The sequence below is a fragment of the Coturnix japonica genome, chromosome Z (assembly GCF_054131305.1).
Source record: "Coturnix japonica strain WE chromosome Z, WE-NBRP24, whole genome shotgun sequence".
Lineage (NCBI taxonomy): Eukaryota > Metazoa > Chordata > Aves > Galliformes > Phasianidae > Coturnix > Coturnix japonica.
Genome location: NC_140702.1, coordinates 39,416,381 through 39,437,566, shown reverse-complemented (window position 1 = coordinate 39,437,566; position 21,186 = coordinate 39,416,381). Strand labels below are relative to the sequence as shown.

Sequence of the window (21,186 nt, the reverse complement as noted above, 5' to 3'; positions counted from 1 at the left end):
GGCGGGGCCGTGCCGGCGGCGCCGCCCGCCCCCCGCTATAAGCCGCTCGGCCGCGTCCTCCCTGGGTCTTTCTCCCGCTCTGCGCTGAGTCCCTGTCGCTGCGCGGTGGAAATCCGCACCGGGGAGCTGCTGAGGGGCGCGGGTGTCATGTGAAAGCGCACATGCTCCGCCAGCCCTCCAGCCCTCCTCGCTTTTCTTCCTCCTCTTTTTCCTGTTTGTGTGTGTTTGTGTGTTTTCCTTTATTTTTAACGTAACTCAGTTCCTTCCCCCTCCCCTGCCTGTTGCCAGCCAGCCGCGGCCCCGCCGATCCCCCGCAGAGCTCCGCGGAGGGTGGGCGGGCGAGGAGCGCGCCCGGCGGCGGGCAACCCGCGGAGCCGCGCCCCGCGGAGCCGCCTGGGAGGGATGGTTTTCCCGACAGAGCAGAGCCGCGGCGGCTGCCGCCTCCGCGGGTTCTGAGACGGGATTTTCGTGGTGCGGTTCCCGGGCTCCCAGCTTCATGACTGCGCGGAGCGGGGAGTCGCCAACACCATGCGAGGTAAGCGGGCCGGCGGAGGGGGAGCGGGTCTATGCTGGGGAAAGGGCCGGGGAGGAGGCTTTGTGACAGGCGGAGGCCCGGGGCAGAAAGTTGGTGGGCCGCGTATCCCCATAGGCTTGGCTGCGGGGGGTGCGCTGCGCGCAAATGTGGGGTCAGCCCTAAGTGCTCCTAAGTGCTCTCCGTGGGCACCGCGCGAGGAGAGATGCGGCGCCGCCCTGGGCCGCGGAGGGCAGGGAGGAAGGGAATTGATAGGCGATGTCTGTGCCTCGAGGCCCCCACCCGCGTCCAAACCGTCCCCGTGTTGCCGGTGGGCGCGTTCTCTCGCTGCAGAGTCAGCACCGCTGGGCCCGCCTGTCCCGTGGTCCCGGTTCGCTACTTGCAAGGGGAGCTGTTCCCCTCCTTCAAAAAAGTTGTTCTCCAGACTTTTCTTGGCTTTGCGCGGCTCCCCAGAAGGTGCCTCCTCGGGGTCTGCTGATGGGACGGGGAGGAAGCGCCTCCCGGGACCACCTCACCGTGCCCGAAGTTCTCCTCCGTGGTTCCCCGAGTGAGAGCCTCCCGCGCAGCCCTGTTCGTTCCTTCACGGAGGGCAGCCAGAACCTTGTTCTCTGCGCCGGGCAGTGCGAAGCATCCTCACAGCTGGGGTCATCTGGGCACGGGGAAGGGTCGCTGGGGTCTGGGGAGCTGCGTGCTGGGTATCCCACTCCGGTCCTTTCGTAGGGGCGTGTTGTTCCCTCGCGTCTCGGGGACGGGCTCTTCGCGGACTTTTTCATGGATCAAACGGGCAGACAGAGGTGGGATGAGCAGCTCCGCGTATGTGCGGATGTTTCGCATCTCCTCCATCCCCGTTCTTCTGTCTAGTCGCTCGCCTCGCCCCACATCAGATAATGGGGAGCAAAGTGGGCTTCATCGGTGTATGGGGCCGGACGAGGACGGCTCACGGGGAGCGGAACGCACTCGCGAGTGACAGCCCCGTGGCGTGCACGTTTCCCGGATCTGCGGTCTGTGTAATGAATGGGGGCGAAGACGCTAGGAACAACTTCTAGCTAGGATTTCCTCGTACGGGTTATCCGTTCCTTCAGCTGCGTGTGTTGGCAGAGCTAACAACCACGCGTGTGTCTGATTTTCCTTTATAGAAACTGTAACTTTGACGTTAACTCATGAAAACAAAAAAGCTCTTTCCCTTCTTTTCTAAGGAAACAGGGAGTATCTAAGGAAGAACTTCCCATACAGTATTTCTTTTATGAGAGCACCAGAAAACTAAAAGGGGGAAATTCTCAAACCTATATACTGTCCCTTCCCCCCCTCTTTCCTGCCTCCCTCCCCCCCCAGCTACCCTTTGCAGCTCTTCTGCTTTTTAAATCAAGTATCGGCAGTGGGAGCAGACCCAGTCCGTGGTTAGAGAGTTACTTTCGAAACGTGCTCATCAGTTCTACCCGAGAGCAGCCCTGCGTCCCGTGCTGCCTTGGCCTCCTCCCCACCTTACTGCGAGCAGAGCGAGCGGTGGCCTCGCTCCTCTGATGCTTTCTTTTGCAAGAAGCAGGGAGCGGGACCGCGGCACACCTGGAGCACCTCCCCGCAGGGCTGTGCTGCGCTGTCCGCAGCGGCCCGTGCAGAAGGGTGATGCTGTAGCTCGATGGGTGCGTGTTAGCTTGTGCATTTTGCTTACGCTTGTGAATTCACGGGTGGGGAGAGAAAAAGGTGTTGGGGTGGAGGGCAGAGAGAACAAGCAGTCAACTTTCAGCCTTGTGCAGAAGTCGCTGTTGTAATACACCTCTTTGGGCACGTTTTGCACTGACTACTTCAGCACTTCTTGCATCAAGAGATGAGAGCAGCGTTTTACACATCATCAAATGGATGAGAACACTATATGCTAATAGAATATATATCCATCGCATTTGTGGCTTGCCTAATAAATGAAATAAATATCACAATTAATAGATTCTGTGCTTCTGTGAATTAATGCTTTTTAGACAGCTATAAACATCCGTGCTAAGGGTTTAATGAGTTTAGCGGTTAGACTTGTTTTTGGGTTTGGAGGAAGACGCCCTCTTGTACTTGTGAGCTTTTCTCCCAGGCTTTCCTGACCAGGATGATATTCCCAGCCCAAGAAGCTGGGGGCATGCAGTCATTGCTGTGGCTGCTTACCTGCTCCACATCAGAGATGGAGGCCAAAGAGCTGCCCAAAAAGATCCACCCTGTACTACTGACTGTCTTCTTTGCCCCAGGCACTGGGCAGGGGCTGCTGCCATCCCATCCCCGATGGCATTGGTAACACTGACACTGCATTTATGGTCATGCCTTATTCAGAGTGATGACTCTCTCTGCTTACTCCAGCTTAAATTCTTCAGGGGAAGCACAGCCATGCTGATTTACAGCTAAACAATGGTCTAGTGCAGGAGGCTGCGCACTCAGTCTGTTGGTGCTGTGTGGTCAGAGCGGATCCATATCTCTCCCTCTGAACAAGGAATGGAGACGTAGGAAATTGGTGGCTTTCCCTCTGTAAAGTGTAGGATGTAGATAAAAAAGAGCAGCATTCACAATGGCCTTTCCGTCCTTCCCCCACCCCTCAAAAACCTCATGAGGGGGTAAAGACTGTAGAAAATTTATGAGAAATGTCTTCTTAGTGGAAGACAGCTATTCAGTGCTCTGAAATAAACTTGCTGCATAAATAAAAGGAAAATAAGGCTTACAGATTGTATCTTTTAGTCTAATTTTTGTTAAATTCATTTGTGAAGTTAAAGCTGAGAAGTTAGTGAATGATTTACATAATACAGCTGAGTATTATTATTAACGTATAGTTAACAAGTTGCTAAAAATTATGTCAAACTGCTTAATCTGGGCACTTGTTACCTCTATGCACATGAAAACAGTATGTGATTACAATTATTTGATCTGTGAAGGTGACATAAAGCAGTTGCATGGAGTAGCCCTTTTATTGAAGAAGTATTTAAGCTTTCATTTCAGAATCTTGCAAAAGCATTTGATGTTTTAAAGTGGTACTCAAGACCCTGAAACCAATGATAAGTTTCTCTGTCTAGCTTGCTCATGTTAGTGTTAGGACTGAGCAATCAATGATACAGATTACATGATGTTATAGGGTTATTCTGTTTTCCTGACATCCTTGCAACTAGGAAAGCATGAATCAAACAAAACCTATTTGTGGTACTGCTGAGAGAGGTTATTAAGTAACGTGTACTGATAGTCTGGATAACTGAGAAATATGCAAGTTCTCCTTAATTTAATAGAGGAGTGCAGGAAATCTTGATATATTCATTAAAGCAAATGAAATCTATTCTTATTCCAGGAATAAGAAATCCAACTGAATATGGAACACTTAGCACTATTATCCTAAAAACAAACAAACAACAACAATAAATAAATAAATAAATGAAGAACTGAGAAAGATGCACAGACTATTTAAAACAAATGTGGTAAAATGGAAGTAATGCTGATTTTTGACGGACTTAATACCCTACCCCACGACATCAAAACGTATTTGTCATCACAGCGTGGTGCACCCGACTGGTGCTTACCTGAATAACGTTGTTTGACTTCATTGAGACTTCTTGAAATGTGATGGAAGTTTCTGGTGTTAGGCCTTTGCAGGTAAATTTTTAATAAGTGTCAGTAAATGTGCAGAAAATAACGAGTCAGTTATAAGCTGCTACTGTGTTACGTGGTAGGAAATACAAACATTTATTTTTTATATAGAGGCACATATCTCTGTTTGGAATAAACAAGTCTGAAGCATGAGAGTCTATTTATACTTCTGTAATGCTTGATGTTGAATTACACTAAGTTTATGCTCCGAGAGGGTGTTGTGTGTTTGTATTTCTTTGTCTTATCATGCTGGTGTTTGGGTGGGGGGGAAGGAGAGCGTATTGAAGCTTCGTTATTTATAACCATCTATCTGTTTCATTATCTTGGGAATTTTTACTTAAAAAAAAATAATGAAAAACAATATTTTCTAATGCAGAAAATGAGCTTTGATTAGTAGAAATACAGTGACCTGAATTATGGTGATAATTTTTAAAACTATAAAGATACGGCATGCGTTAGCTGGAAATATTCTCTTTTGTGATACGGAAAATGTCTGACGTGCACTATTGGCCTTTTTACAAATAAATGCATTGATCAACAATAACTTGGTATAATTTACCCCTTTAACAATGTAGTCATGGTTATATTAAGAGATTACTTAATTTGCCTTTTGTGATTTAAGATACAGCAATACAGGGAAAAATATATCAGAAACAAAAAATAGGTATGTTTTGAGTGAATCAGTTGCCAGAATTTTGTGATTAAAATGCAGTATCTAGTGGAATGCCTATAGGATGTTATCATGGATTCTGCAATATGTGTATTAAGAAATGTGAAGATGAAGTATAACTTCAACAGCACTGCATGTTATTAAGCAGTTTGAGGAACTAGGATCCACGGTGGTATGGACACTGGTCGCCTGACACAGGAAAACAAAATCAGAGGAGTGAGTGATTCCCAAGCTATCCAGGAAATTGTTTTCCTTGTTCTCAAATAATGTGACAAATTCACAAACAAGGTCTGTGCTATGAAATTGAAGAATGCATGCTTTGTAGCTGAAGACAAAAGAAACACACAGGAATAAATATTGATTGAACTAATCATCAAATGAATAGGAATGAGCTTTACCAGTGCACCATTATAATGGGTTATGTTAACTAGCCCTTTCGTAGCCCATATGCTGCCCTTTCAACCCGCGACCCTATCTATTGGGCACTTAATGAGGGAAGCCACAGGTGTTATAACGGCATTTATGATAAATCAGGCTAAATAGTATAGTTGTATAAATAATTGTATGTAGATTAAAAAAATAAAAATAAAATTCTGTTTAAGCACTCAAGCTCTATATGGAATCAGGAGATAACAGTACTGCATTAGTATTACTCATTATTTTACACATTAGGTCCTAAATCTCTTGATGTTGAGCTTAGTAATAAACCTGCTAAATTAACTTCATCCAGAGTGTAAATTTTATAGAACCTGATACATTTGAATTTAAATCGGTTCCTTTAAAGAGTAATTTTAACAGCTTTGAGTGTTTAGCACAGTTGGGGCTTTCCATAATGACTTTCATAGACAAGCTATAGATGTCAAAATGTTGTTCCTTGTGCTTCATGTTTATAAAGTTCAGTTCTGTTTTTCCTTCAGATTCTGTTTGCAGTCTGGGCAAAGTCTGTAGTGCAGCATTGAGAATACGCCATCACGCAGTGTCACTGAGGGTGGCAGACAGAAGGTGCATTTTCGGATTGTGCCATTTTCCTGTTTGCTTCTAATATTCCTTTCATAAGTATACTCAGAACTCTGTTTATACTCAGGATTGAGAATAATCACAGCTATGATTGTGGCTTGATTATTATTTAACTGAGGAGTGCTTGCTCATTTGAGTGGTCCTGTGGATGGGAAGTGTAGCCCTTTGTATTTCTGCTGCCTCTCTGTATGCTGGAGCTATAATTTTTAAAGTAATACTCATGCTTAACTTTGCCAGACACATTTTGCTGGAAATTTATGCAAACAGAATGACAGCTGTTTCTGCCTCTTATGCAAGTATATAAGCTAATTCAGTTTGACATAAATGTGGTTATTATGATGTTAATGATTAATTATTTTGATGAATTGGCAATTACAATGCATCTATAGAATTTTTAAGGAAGATCAACGCCTTTAGTACTGCACAAAAATGTAGTACATTTTAAAAATCATATGTTTATCTGGAATTTAATCATATACACTTAAAACTAAAACCGACATGCTCAGTAAAGAGTAAACATCACGTAATTGTGGTTGCTTGACAGAGAAACTCATTTTGAAGTAGCTTTTTGTGGTTTTTTTTGTTTGTTTATTTTGTTTTGTTTTTTGCTATCATGGGCCTTGTTTATGCAAGTAGTTCAGTTAGATTTGTTGGGACCCAGTCACATAAATAGGGCAAGCTAAATTTGAGGCTGTTTGTTCTGTGTCCCTTTGAAACCCATTGTTTTGTAATTGTATTAAAAACAAAAAAAAAAATAAACAACAAAAGAAAATGAACTTCTCCAAACTGTCTTGATCTCTTTGGTGCTCAGATATAGCTCTTGGCTCAGCTGGAAATCTCTATTTGCTGGAAAAAGATGTCAGTAAATATGTTACTTGTTCTCCAAGCTGATGTGGAGGTATAAAAAAAACTATTTGAAAACATTGTTTTCTAACCAATTGTCAATAAATCACTTTAATTGCTGTGTTTACTCTGAATACAGCACTGTATTCAGCAGGCTTTTAAAAAATAAATTTAAAAAAAAAAAAAAAAAGGCTTAACTCTATGTATGAAAAAACATACATACATTCATAATATACCTAGGCATGAATATGATATATGAGATAACATTTTAGCGTGTCTAAAAAGAGTCTATGGTATAAGCTTGTTTTTTATGACTGTTACAAAGTCAGTCTTTAATGCATCTTCTCCTTATAGAAGAGGTAGTAATCCAGTTAAATTCATTCTGCTTAGTTTTATATGATCACTTGGAAGGTTTCCTGAACAAAACAAGAAAATCTTCACACCAAAATTACTCTTCAAGATTTTTGTCCCTGCTTTGTTGATCTAAGAGTGACTTTGTTTTTCAGGATAACGCTTCCAAACAAGACATACTTTCTCATGCATTTAATTTTTACATCCTCCATGGCTTTAGACTGCTTTTACTTTTTTACAAATAATATGTATTATGAGGTGTGTGGGGTTTTTTTTGTTTTTTTTTTGTTTGTTTTTGTTTTTTTTGTTTGTTTATTTGTTTTTGTTTTGTTTTGTTCTGTGTAGGTGTTCATGTAGGGGAAGAAAAATTAGATCAAAAGAAGACAAAGAGATTGTTAGATTGCAGTTTGCTGTTCTGTCAAAATAATGAGCTGTCAAGAGGGTAGCAAACTATGTTTTGGAGCAGGGTAGTTTTGGTCTCAGGTGAAATTCTTGTTCTCCTAAAATAAACTTAAAGCATGAATAGTGAAGCCAAGGCTGTATATAAATACATAACAATTAAATTACCATTGACAAGGTTAAGTGCAGTAGGCTTTATCCAGTTGGGTTGTTAAGGGGAGGGTAGATATTTAGCATACGCATTCAAGAATGACTGGAAACCACACTCAGCCCTGGAGTCAATAGCATGTTCCTGTTGGCTATCTCAGTATGGAACAGATCATTTTCTGAAAGATTTATTGACAGTGAGAATCTTTAACTGGAGATGAACATCATCGGTATATAGGAATATATGAACTTGGTATATGAACTGTATATAAAAAAAGCAAAAACAAAGCAGTGGTGTTTTGGTTCCTTAAATAAGTTTGTGTTGTCTTTTCTTTCCATCTTGACAAATATATTGTTTTACTGGGTAATAAACTGCTTCCTGTAAATGTCTTAATTTAAGAGCCTGCCAGAGGTGTCCTTTGGAAAACTGCTTCTTTGCCACACTCCTAGCAACTCTTTCCTTCAGCACTTTTATACTTCAACAGCGTAGCACTGATTTTGCTTCTGAAAGCAAGATGGAAAAAAAGGAAAGCAAATGTTTCATTTCAGATCCCATCTGAGTAGTGGAACAGGTGCTTTATTGTTTCTTTTCGTATTTGTCTGTCTGGAAGAAGAATGAAGCAACAAAATGGCTATTAAAATGCATTGTTTACTTCAGCATGCGTTGTTTGGGGGATTTTGCTCAATATTTGTATGAAGATATAGAGTCAATATATAATTGGAATCAACTGAAAGAGAGACCATGCACAGCAATTGAGTCCAGATATTCATATAGGGTGGAAATACAGAAATGAACAAATGTAGCACAGTCTAGTGGCGCAGAGAAGCAATGGCAGTAGAGAAGTGTATTAATAAGGCGTGACACCATTCAGTCATCAAACATTTGTGAGGAGAGGAAACTTTTTTTTCTTTGGAGAAGGTTCCAGTGGTGATCAAGCAGAGCTTATTTAAGTATGTTTGTGTATTTATGCTCAAGCTGTCATTATTTGACATTATTTTACTCAAATACCTATGTATTCTAAATAACCTAAATCTGCACCTAGAATTGTGAGATAGTATCAGCTAAAGCCACACACTGAACATATTTATTTTATTGGGATGTGTTTTACTTCTGAGTTGTGGTTGTTAATATATACTTCTTAACCGTAGCTGATTTTGGAAAATTCTAATTCTATTAATTTGTCAAATGATTAAGCAGGAAGATTAAAACAATGTCAATAAATATCAAGAATTGCTCATTAAGACCCATTAAAAATAATTCAAGCTGGGAGTTGTTCAGTGGCTTAAAGAATGTTACCATCACTCTGCACTACTATATGTTTATGAAATTGAATTATTTATTGTTGTGGATTGAAAATTAAGTCTTTATCAGTGTTTTTGCAGCTGTTGCAATATCAAAGATGAAATTTCAAAAGTAACTGGAAGCTACTATCCATAACTTAATTCACAATTAATAATTAAAAAAAAAATAAAATAATAATCTTCTGTGAGGTTTTGTGTGGAATATCTACTTAAACATTTTGATAAACAGTAATTATCACACAAAGATTTACTGAGAAATTGTTCATATGTGTGTTTCAAGGAAATGTACTTTATGGTGTATATATACATCAGAAGGGTGCAGTCTCTGCAAAACTGAGCTGTAGTTGATCCAAACTGTATTTTTAATTTTGAAATAGAATTCCCTACAGACTTAGCTCAAGCATTTTGGTCCAAACCTAATGGTCAAATATTGTTTATTGGTTATTGACAATATAATGATTTAGTTGATGGAGCTAAACAATATCACCTTGAGAGAATAAGACAGAAGAGAACTTACACCATCTTATTTCATGATCCTATACAGAAGTTCCTTTCCCTGTTAATTACTTGATTTGTGTTTGCCAAAATTCTAATATTTAATTTTGTGAAAAAGCAATTTATTTTTATTTTTTAATAAATACCTGATCTAAGATGTGTTCTAAATCAGCAATTGCTACAATCTCTTGAGTCCTGTCCTTCACAGCACTCCCACTAAGTAAGACCTTTTGCAGCATGTCATTTTCATGTTTCAGCAGAATACGGGGGAGAAATGATATTTCAGTTGCACAGTAAGACTGAAGGAAAAAAATATATAATTTTAAGAGGGAATTTAAACAAGTGCAAGACAAGATGAGAAGGAATAAGTGGGGGAAAGAAAATGTTTCTAAATTGTGGTGTTTCAAAAGAAGGATAGTGACCTGGGACCTGGAAGAAAAAAATTGAAATGTGAAGGACAAGTATAGAAAAAGGAAGGACAAGGAGGGGGTTTGTTTGACTTGGTTTGCTTTGTGGGGACCTAGGGGTGGTGAGAACAGTCATGTACTTGGAAGTACCGATCTCTTCAGTTTCTACTTGTTGGAGGGTGAGCTAACTGCAGTTGGAATACTTTTAGAAATAAACAGATAAGTGGGACTAATAGAAAGAAAGAGTGAAGTAAGAAAAAATGGAATATGCAATCTGAATCTATTCCTCGTACCAATTATTTGGTGTTGCATTTATATTTGTTGTAATAGGGCTTCAGTCTATTTGGCATTCAGCTAAATGCTAACATTAGAAATCCGCTTCCATTCGTTTCACTATGTATATCCAGAGCTCTGCTACTCAGAAGTGTTAGAAGTTGGAACATCACATATGCAGTTATGTAAGCTGTCTGTAAGAGCTTGGCATTCACTGTGTTTCAGCCAAGTTAGTCATTTGCAAAATTAAAATGTCATTTACAAAATACATCCAAACCTGATCTTTTAAAACTCTGGATCAAAGCAAATGCAGTGGTTTGTTGATTTTGTGGTTTTATTTTTTTTCCCTTAGCTTTCATATATATATGTATTTTTATTTTATGTCTCTCATTCTTACTCTCTTTTTTCATCTACGGTAGTTAAAGAGCACACAGAAAGCTGCTGGACACTAAGTTTCATTCATGTGTTGGAAAATGTAGGTTTAGATGTTTAGTTCATTAGATCATGATACATGTCCATGTAGTACAGAATGTTTTGCCCCTTTCACTCTTTTTTTTTTTTCTTTTTTTTTTTTTCCCCTCTCAAATAGAGGTTTATTTTTTGTTTAGGATATGCTGTAGAAATAACCTGTTAAAACTTGGCTTGGGTACATCTCCATCATGTACCTCTATTACATTTGTGTGCCTGTAGCCTTGGAGATAGAAGAGGTGCTTGAGAGATGAATCTCTACTTCCCTGTGTACTGCCTGGTTGCTAGCACCTGCTCTTTCTCTTGCATGGTAAAAGAATTTGCCTGTAGCTTTGTTAGTTTGGGGTTTTGCGTGGTTTTTGTTTTTGCTTTTGTTTTTGTATTTGTTGTGGGTTTGTTTGTTCTTTTTTGTGGGTTTTTTTGTTTGTTGTTTTCTGTTTGTTTTTTTTTTGTTGTTTTGTTTTTTGTTCTTTTTTGAGAAAATATTCTACTGCTTCATATAATAATGCTAAAGAAATAATGTTCTCCCTAATAAGAACAAAACATTTTAAATTATATTTAAATAGAAATATTTCCTTTAAATCTTCTCTCCTCAAAGTGAAGCAAAGAATGCTGCCATGATGCTCTTCATTTTCCCAAGACCAGGGTGGCTTTTAAGTATCTGCCCCTGATTTTCTTTCTCTTCTGTAGCAACCCTGCAGAGTTCATTACAGAAGGAAATGATCGCAGAATTCTCTATAAGCAAAATGAAAAGGAAGTCTGAATTTTCGGAAAACTACTCTGGTAGCGTAGGAGTTTCATTTACATGAATTCTCTGCTTTCCCACCTCCCCCCTGTAGTTTTCTGTAAGTCCTAAGCATAAAACAGGCAGAGAGCCAAGCTGTCATCCGTTAACATCTATTTCATCCATTCTCAGGATCAGCTGAGCTAAAGGAGGTTATTCGTCTCAGAGAAGAGTTTATGCTGTTACTGAAATGTTTGGGAATGCATCAGATTGTGACCCAGTGTTAACCTACATTATCTTTTGGGCAGAAATGACCAACTGGATGAAATCATTTCAAAAGAGGAAATACTATTAAATGCATATTGTAATTTTTCATAATATATCGAAGGAAATGCTTCTATTTTGCTATTAAGAATAATATAAATTCTTTAGGAATTATTTTTCTTTTAAGTAATGAAGTTATTTCTGTGAAAATACTGACCTGAAGGTCAACAATTATGTTATTGTATGGACTACTAAACCGTCATTAACTTTTTACTTACTTTATTTTAGGAAGATAAGTGAAAAAGTTTTACATTTTAAATGTGTATATAGATTGATTTCATATTTTATTAGGGAATGTGTGACATTTTGATATGTCTATGCATAAGGTGGTTTGAAAACTCCTTAATAAAAAAAGTGTTGAAGAATTAAAGAATAAATTCAAGTATATTCTTATATGTAAAAATAAATATTATTTTAGCATTTTTTGAATTTTAAAAAAAAATGCAACTTTTTCACCAGATATATTCACATATAAGCATACAAATTTAAATATCTATGAATTTTTATAGTTTACAGTGAGGAGGAAAAGGAGGAAATAGTATACCTTTTCCAGTATTGTTTGCTCTAAGAGACATTTAAATGTATGATTATGGCTTTTGATTTTCACTGAAGTTGCATTTTTAAGTTTTTACATTCTGTGTGCAGTATTACTATTAATCCCCAACTCCAGTGAGCTATTAGTTGCTTTAGTATGTCTCAGATTCTTGTAGTGTAAGTGCTTCTTCACTTAAGGAGCTGCTTCTATCACAAATAGTGTTTTATTGGCTGACTAAATGGAAAATGGCCATTGAATAAATGGCAGAATAAAGGGCAGAACAGGAAGAAGATCCTTTTATATTGTACTGCTTAGAAAGGCAGGTTGAAGACGAGCTTGTATATGTCCATACTAGAGCTGTTTATCCTTTTGAATGAATGGTTTTTGTATTTGGTCATTTGTTTTTGACAACTTTGTGTACAAGACAGCCAATATAAGGTGTAATTTTGTGTCGTTTTCTTCCCTATGTGACTATTCGTACATATTTGAAGGTAATAGTTCCCTTTCTGTTCTGGAGACAGTCAGAGTCTTTATTCTATAAAGTAAATAACTTTACTTTTTACAATAAATTGCAATGGAATTTTGTCAAATTAGTTAAATCGGAGCTTTGGCAAGGATTTTTTCTAAGGCAGGGAGTGCTATCTTTGCCTTCATATGTAACGTGTTCTTCACTGGCAAAGGCTTCAGGATGTTAACTCTTCTGTAAGTTGCAAAGATTTTAAACTATTCTAGAAGGGTTATTTTTTTTTCATTTGAATAGCTGTATGGGTGAGGTTACTGAACAAAAGTCTTTGTCAGGTTGATCTCGTTAGGTGCAGATGAGATCCCAGGAGCCAAACTGGCCATGACACTGAGGCAGTCTCTCTCCCGTGTCATTTCACTATTGTGCCTCAACACTGACCTTGAAAGACCCTTTTCCTGTGGCCGTTATAACCTTGGCCTTGCTACTGACAGTGTCAACAGGGGTGCCAATTAGCGCTATGTGGTGGGTTTTGTTTTCCTGTTTTATGAACAAAGTCCATTGAGGTCTGTTTTGAGACCACCAGCTTACTTCAAGCAGGCCACCAAGTGCCATGGCATTTTTATTTTGTTCTGTCACTAACCGACCTGGTGTTGAACCTACATCTGCAATCTGTTTATAGGTTCTGTATCTGTCATTAATTCTAAATCATTTCACTTGATAAGAGAATAAGTTTGCTTCTGAAGTACAGTAAGTTAACATAGTATCATATGTAGCAAATACAAAAAATAGTTCAAGTTGCTTCTTGTGGTTAGAGTTCTAGTTTGCTTTTACAAACTTCAAAAAGTTTATCAAAGCTCTAAAGAATTTGCCAGACACAGAAAGAGAACACAGCAGGAATGAAAGAAGCATTATAATTTTGTATCACATAGAGAGATTCCCATGTGTTACAATAAACCTTGCAATCTAATATACAAACATGAGACTCTCTGTCTTATGGACTTCTCATAAGCAATTGTGGTTTATTTTCTATTTATTGGGGCATTTCCAGCAAAAATATTTAAACCTATTCAGACATATTCCAGACTTTTAAGGTTTCAGTGATAGAAAATTGAGCTGAAAAATACAGTTGTGCATAAGCATTGCAGGGAGCCCAGGATTAAATCAGTTGTTCTGAAACATGATTCTGTGTTTTTCTGTTGGCAATAAAGTTAGTTCAAAGGAATCCTTTTTAGATGTATGGCAGCAAGGTTTTCTCAATGTCCAATCAAAAAGGTGATCATAAATCTACATTTAATCTATAATAGCAAATTTCAAGTAATATATATGTATTTGTATATTGGTCTTTTCAACTGAATACAGCATTCCTATTTTTTATGTTTTCACTGTACATTTAATATTCTAAACCTTTAAAATATATATTTAATAGGTGAACAGAAAATAAATCATACAAATTAATTTTTGGGGGGTATTTTTCATTTATTTCTTTCCCTCTCTCATTTAAATCTGTGTTCCCCAATAATGAGACATGCTTATAATTGTACCTGCACCTTTTAATTCACTGACGTTAAAGTTAAGTAAATGTTAGATTATTTATTTATTTATTTATTTTTATTAGCTACAGTAGACTGGAAATAACAAGGAGAGCAGAACTGGCTTGTTATTAAGTCATAATAAGTCTGCAGATCAGACCGTGCATGTATACTCTGCAAATTTCTGTCCTAATACTAATAATTAAAAAAAAAAAAAAAAAAAAAAGAAGAAAAAAAAGTTATTTATTTTCAATATATATATCTTTGAAGAAGCTGTAGAAACAATCATACATATGTGGGCTGCTCTTAAAGTAAAATCTCCTATCTTATTATATTTGCCCACAGTATCTGAGAAGGATGCTGGTGGCATGATAGAAGAGGATGGACCTCTCTGCCTGTATTCCGTTACATGTTGTTGCTGTGTGAAAAGGCACACATTGACACTCACTGTTTCTTGCTGAATGTTAGTGGAGACCAAACAGTGGATGGTGGATATAACCACAGTAAGGCAGTGGGTGGTGTGTTGCAGCAGTGGCAGCAGCAACAGTGTGTCACCTCCCTTGATGTGGACTTATGTGAGCATGTCATGCAGGCTCTCTTCGTTACTGAGAAAAATGCATAACAAATGATGGTGAGTGTTAAAAAATAGTGTTTTGTAGCTGATATACTTTTTTTTTTTTTTTCTCCCTGTAAAACGGCGTTATTGTGCTCTTTGTACACATTGTAGTTTCCATGGAAATAAATAACAAGCATTACTTTTGGAGCTATGTATATAGATGTTAGAGTAGCTTAGTACATTATGCCAGAAAAGGTTTATATCCCAGTTGAGTAAATTCAACTGTCTACACACCTGAGAGTGAGAATGCCATAATGAGGAAAGACAAATGCATGAGTGTGAGGGACTTCATGAAGGGAGGGGGTGAAAATATCTGTCTTAAGGATGAGAGAACTGGAGGATGGAGACACTTTAGTCTCTCCTTTAGGTACATCTCCCTCCTGAGTACATTTACTTCCATTACGATGGACTAGAAGAGATCTTTGCTTAGTGGTGCAGTGCCTCTGAGACCTAATTTAGCTTTTATAGGAAATTCAAAAAGAGACAGAGTGAACAAGAGAGACCAGAACAAAGATATAAGTTTGCACTGTGAATATTGATACTTATGTTGCTTCTGTAAATCCTTTAAAAGAAGTTCTCTTCGAAAATGCTGACTTAGTTTTTCTGCTAGAGAAGTGTTGAACTTTAGGGATGAACATTATTTCATTATTCAGCTTTGATAATGAAGGAATGGTACAAATGTGTATTCTAGGGCAGCAGGGTTTTGTTACTTTTAAATAACAGGCAGAAAGCCATTAATGCATCTTTGGACTGAATAACACTGTTTGAAGCATATTTGGAGAATATCATGAAAACATTCTCAGAAGTCTCAAACCTAACGTATGACATTTGTTATTATTTGAGTTTATATCATTATATTATATGAATGAGTTTACTTCCTTTGAGAGTTCTGAATGGCTTTGCTTTCTTCTAGCATGTAATTTTGAAAAGGTCATCTTTATCCCCATGAATTTGGGGCCACCATGATGAGTTAGGATATATTTTCCCCTATACTTTACAAGGCTATCTTTTCATCAGGAATAGAGTTGTGTCATGTGCTCACATAACTCCATGAATGTTAGTCAGTAGGAAGCATTTCTGTGGAGTCTTGACATCAAAGCCCTGTTTTGCCACACTACAGATGTGCTTTTTGAGTATCACTTTGTACAAAGATGTTGGAGAAGTTTGTTAGGAGTAATGCATGTTTATGCTATCAACACAAAAATGTTGCTTTGACATACAGTGTTATGAACAGTTGTGAAAATATGTTTTAGGCTAAAATGAGATAAATGAGATGAAGTGAAACATATACTAATTGATTTAAGATTAGGATTTATTGGTTTGGGGTTTTTTTTTGGTTGTTTTTTTTTGTTTTTTTTTTTTTTTTTGGCTGATCCTTGTGTCCCAACAAGTTCGTGTTTTCCTTGAACATTTTCTTCAAAGTTTATTTGATAAATAAAAAATAAGCTTGTCCACACATATGAAAAGCTGGTTTGAGTCAGCTCAAACGTATACACTTAAAAGTACATACTCTTGAACTAGTCATATTTATACTTTATCATCTAATTTTGACTGACTTCCCGTTTCTTCTCTGAAGAGCGGTTGCTAGTAAATATCCTAGTTCCATAAACTCATGCCCACAGAGGCAATCGCTAGTTTATGTCATATTACTTAGCTGAAACTTGTTGCTCTTGTTGTTAAGCAGCTGAATTTACACCAATCAATAGAATTGTATGGTTTTCTTTGGCAGCAGATTTTGATTAAAGGTCTAGAAATGTAACTGATTTCTTCAGCTGGTCAGTTTGGTAGTGAAAGGAAAGCCATCAAGAATAGTTCTGCACAGATGTTTGATCACTTAAAGTTTTCTTTACTGAATTCAGTTTGAGCAAAAATATTTAAAACACTAAATACACTGTGTTCCTGTTTTCTATAAATGTATGCATCAATCTGAACAGGAAATAAGAGCTTACAGTTATATTTCTTTCCTTTGTTTTCCAAATAGATTTTATCCTCTTCATGGAGTGTTGAGGAGAAAAGCATCTGAATATAAACCCACAGAAAACCTCAATTTTATCTAAAATGTAATAAGGTTTTCCTCAGAATGAATCTGAAGAAGAAAGTATAGGAGAAATTTTCAGAAATTTTTGTTTTGAAAATATTATATTTTCAACAAAAAGGTTTGATATTAAACAAGAATCTTTGAAATGAAGACAGTAACATTTCTAGAAATACTTTGGGTATGTTGAGGATTCAGGAAATCAAAAAAAGTCTCAAAATAGGAAACTTTTCGAGGAATCTGTCTTCATGTGCTGATCTTTTACTAGAAAAATGGAAGCAGAAAAAGAAGAACTTGAGATGCCATCCTTTATTAAATTCTAAGTTAATTTTTTTTAGTCCTTTTAAAACACAGATTGAAGAACCTTTTTGTAGTCATGTGGCTGTTTTTACTCAACAAAATATTGGTATGTCACTTTTGCCCATTGAGTTTTTTAACCAGTTATTTCTTGTTTTAAAATGTTTTTTCATGTTTTATTCGTCAACATTTTTAGTATCAGACACCAAAAGTGGTGCAAAAGTTGCTGCTCAGAATTATGCTGAATTTAAGTTTCATGATTGCTGCATTTTTAACCAGTTTTTAATAATGAAGAGGACTGATCTGCTCTTTAGGCTTTACGTGGAAAAACATTGCTTAGAGAAACACTGAGAAAATATAGATACATACTACGAAGTTTTCCACAGCAACCCAGAGAATTGTGTTGCAAGTTTTATTTTGTTATCTGCTCCAGGCATGCAAATCTGTTGTTTCATTTGTCAAAGTGTAACTTCAGAGAATAGTTTTTATTAAGAATTTTGTTTTGTTATTAAGGTGTCCAGGGACTTTTTCGCTACGTTCTGTTCTGATACATAACATGTTCCTATGCTTTCGAAAGAAGGAGGTGCATGTTTGCATTTTTAGATAATCATTTGATTCTTGGATGGTGTCCAATTGTTCAAGCCCTCCTAAATAATTCTGGAAGTTTGATTCACTCTTCCAGTATATTTTCAGTTGTCAGAGATGGCCTCTAGGGCACAGTCAAGCTGGATACTTAATTCATGAGTTCTCAGATCATCTCTGAAATCTGAAGGCAAAATCCTAATACCCTCATACATAAAACTAGAGCTCCACACAGAGACCCATGATCTACTTCACAGTGTATCTTCCATGTCTGGTGCCGCATTCATCTCCTGGGGGTCCTCCATCATTTCCTTGTTCATTCCATGCAGACTTCACAGCACCTACTGGAGGCAGGTAGCACAGAAGGGACTTTACAGAGAGGAATGTAGGCAGGAAGCTGAAATATTTGTTAACATATTCATATAGAAGAGAATGAAAACTTGAAGAGGCTTCTCTGCAGGATGCTGAGTCAAGACACAGAAATTCCAGGGTACCATATGGTGCACTTAACACTCAACAAGAACTAGCAAAGCTTATTATTAAGAAAGACTGGGTACTTTTTTCTCCTCATTCAAACAGTAGATAAAGAACAAGTACAACCCCCCTTCTCCTCAAGAAAGCCATACAAACCATTACTTCCTTCTGCCTTTTCTCCTTCCTTCCTTCCTTCCTTCCTTCCTTCCTTCCTTCCTTCCTTCCTTCCTTCCTTCCTTCCTTCCTTCCTTCCTTCCTTCCTTCCTTCCTTCCTTCCTTCCTTCCTTCCTTCCTTCCTTCCTTCCTTCCTTCCTTCCTTCCTTCCTTCCTTCCTTCCTTCCTTCCTTCCTTCCTTCCTTCCTTCCTTCCTTCCTTCCTTCCTTCCTTCCTTCCTTCCTTCCTTCCTTCCTTCCTTCCTTCCTTCCTTCCTTCCTTCCTTCCTTCCTTCCTTCCTTCCTTCCTTCCTTCCTTCCTTCCTTCCTTCCTTCCTTCCTCCCTTCCTCCCTTCCTCCCTTCCTCCCTTCCTCCCTTCCTCCCTTCCTCCCTTCCTCCCTTCCTCCCTTCCTCCCTTCCTCCCTTCCTCCCTTCCTCCCTCCCTTCCTCCCCTTTCCCTTCCAAAGCTGTCTAAACCAATGAATAAGGAATTTCTTTTGGGAATACTATGCAATGCTACAAAATTCAACACTTGTTTAGAAAGCAATCTGAAGCTACCAAGATGAAAAAAGAAAAGGATATTATGAAGATAAACATCTTCTTCTGTAGCCATCTACAAGAAAAAATTTAAATTAACTGTATCTCTGTGTCCACCGCACTTGACCTTCAGAGAAAATACTGACGATCATTGAAAATAGATGTATTGCAGTTTTAAATGTGAGGGTTTCCTTTCTGCACAGTGAACTTGAATGAAAAAAAGTAACCAATAGTGCCCCAAAAGAATGTTTTTCATAACACAAACTGTTATTAGGACTTAATGATTGTTGCAGTGTTCTCAACCTGTAAGCATAGCTTGCCTCTAAACTGGGAATGTTAGTGTAATGTTTATTGAAGGCTATACTGACAAGATCTAAGGAATATCTCTGTCTGGATTAAAAGCATGACAATTTGCAGGCTGATTTCAGGAAAGCTGTGGCAGAAATGAACTTGTCTTTGGGGATCACTGTGTCTCTGTGGAGTGCTGTCTCCAGTAAGCATTCCTAAGGTTGCTCCTTGATAGCCTTAGGTAAGCTGAAGAAAATATGCTTTCAGGTATACCCCAAAGTAAAGTTAGTACATATGCTAAAGAATTTCTGTCCCCTAGGATAGTGTAAAAATATTAATTTTTTGCATCATACTGGCATCTTATATTCCTTAAGTCTGCAAAGTGAATGGATCTTGGTAAGAATGTTCACAGGACACTCAAACAATATACCGTGGTTGACATATTCTGACAAAGTAGGGGCAACTAGGGAGTAGCAGAAGAGCTGTGTGTCAGAAAAACAGATACAGATGATATTCTAGTGCTGACCTTTTTTGTAGCTGGTAGCATTGGTTTTAAGTCTTGTTTTCATGTGAGCGTAAGATCAGTCAAGCATTTCTCAAGTTAAAACAGTAAAATCAGGATTTTTAGAAAAGTCTTCACTATCTGTAAGAACAATTCCCTGAATGTTTTTCATGATTTCAAATTCAATTCAAGTTAAGTTTACTCTGGTAACAATCAACTATCATCTCGTGATGTTTCTGTGATAGTTATTAAAACTGTAAAATAACATATGTTTCTATTGTTAGTATTTTATATATTTTTACATATGCTCTGGCTTTCATCCACTTTTACCAGTATTTTTCCACTAATGTTTTCCCTTCATCTGAATTTTCTACATTCTTCGCTGTTTCCAGTAATTTTTTTATTGTTAATTATCAAATATTACATCCTTCTGTTAAGCTTGAATCAATAATACTAACAATTAAAAATCAAAAATTTTATTTAGTCATAATTTTTAAGGGTTAAGTGTTCTCCTCCAAGCCACTGAATCTCCAGAGCATATGGGTGCAGTTTTGGCTTTCTAATAAAATGAAGTTTTTTCTTCTTGATACTTTTTCTGATGAGGGTGTGCCTGCAGAATTATTTAGTACTTGTTCTGGGCAATTGATTACTTTTTTAACTAGATGATACAGCTTTTCATGATGTATCCATGAAAGTTAAACATATTATAGAAATTATTGACTTCTTTGTAATGTTTTCACTGATTTTGAAGATAATTTTGTGTTGGTGAGATTGCCGTAGCATTTTTCTGATGGTGTAAAAACTTAGATTATCACACACCAAATCATTATAAATGCAGTATAATTCCTGTGATAGATGTTTAACTCAAAAATTGTGACTTTCAAAGCTACTCCTTGTCTTCAGAACACTTAATCTTCATGAGATGATTTGATTTTTATATTAAAGTTCCTCAGGAATTAAAGGATTGTATTTTCTTTTCCCCTTGCTTGTATATCACATGCGTACTCTCTTACAATGCAAAGATGCAATGCAATGTGTTCTTTTGAGGATCAAGTCCGTAAACACATAAGAATATACCTAGCAGAGCAAGTTGTGCAAAAACAAACAAAAAAAAAAACAACAAAAAAAAAAAGAAAAAAAAACACAACAAAAACAACAGCAAAAACACAAATGGAGAGGAAGAAGGTAAAAACTTTTTATTTTTTATTTTTTCATTTTAATTGCTAGGACCCAGTTAGGAACATTTCATAGCATCATAGAATCATAGAATCAAACCCAGGATGGCCTGGGTTGAAAAGGACCTCAAAGATCATCTCATTTCAACCTCCCTGCTGTGTTCAGGGTGGCCAACCACTAGACCTGACTTCCTAGAGACACATCCAGCCTGGACCTGAATGCCTCCAAGGATGGGGCATCTGCAAAATGTCCAAAATTCAACATTTGAGAGAAGACTAAGAATGTTCACCGTTCTTCATCTAATCTCTGAAACTGAGTATTGTGATGTCCTTATACCTCTGCATATGTAGACCTTAGCTGCTGTCCTACCAAGCAATACAAGCAGCTGTTTTGGTTTTCAACTTGTATTAATCATCATCAGTTTGCTGAAAATGCTAAAGCTGT

At 37.8% G+C, this 21,186-nt stretch overlaps 1 protein-coding gene across 1 annotated transcript in view; it reads left to right on the top strand.

Moving 5' to 3' along the window:
* The first annotated feature begins 78 nt into the window (after window positions 1-78).
* The window catches only part of RORB (RAR related orphan receptor B), a 136,942-nt gene continuing 115,834 nt past the window's right edge, over window positions 79-21,186 (top strand). Inside the window, exon 1 of the mRNA XM_015849152.3 lies at window positions 79-535. Coding sequence (XP_015704638.1) covers window positions 529-535 — 7 coding nt within the window. The 5' untranslated portion in view covers window positions 79-528. The remainder of the gene's footprint in view (window positions 536-21,186) is intronic.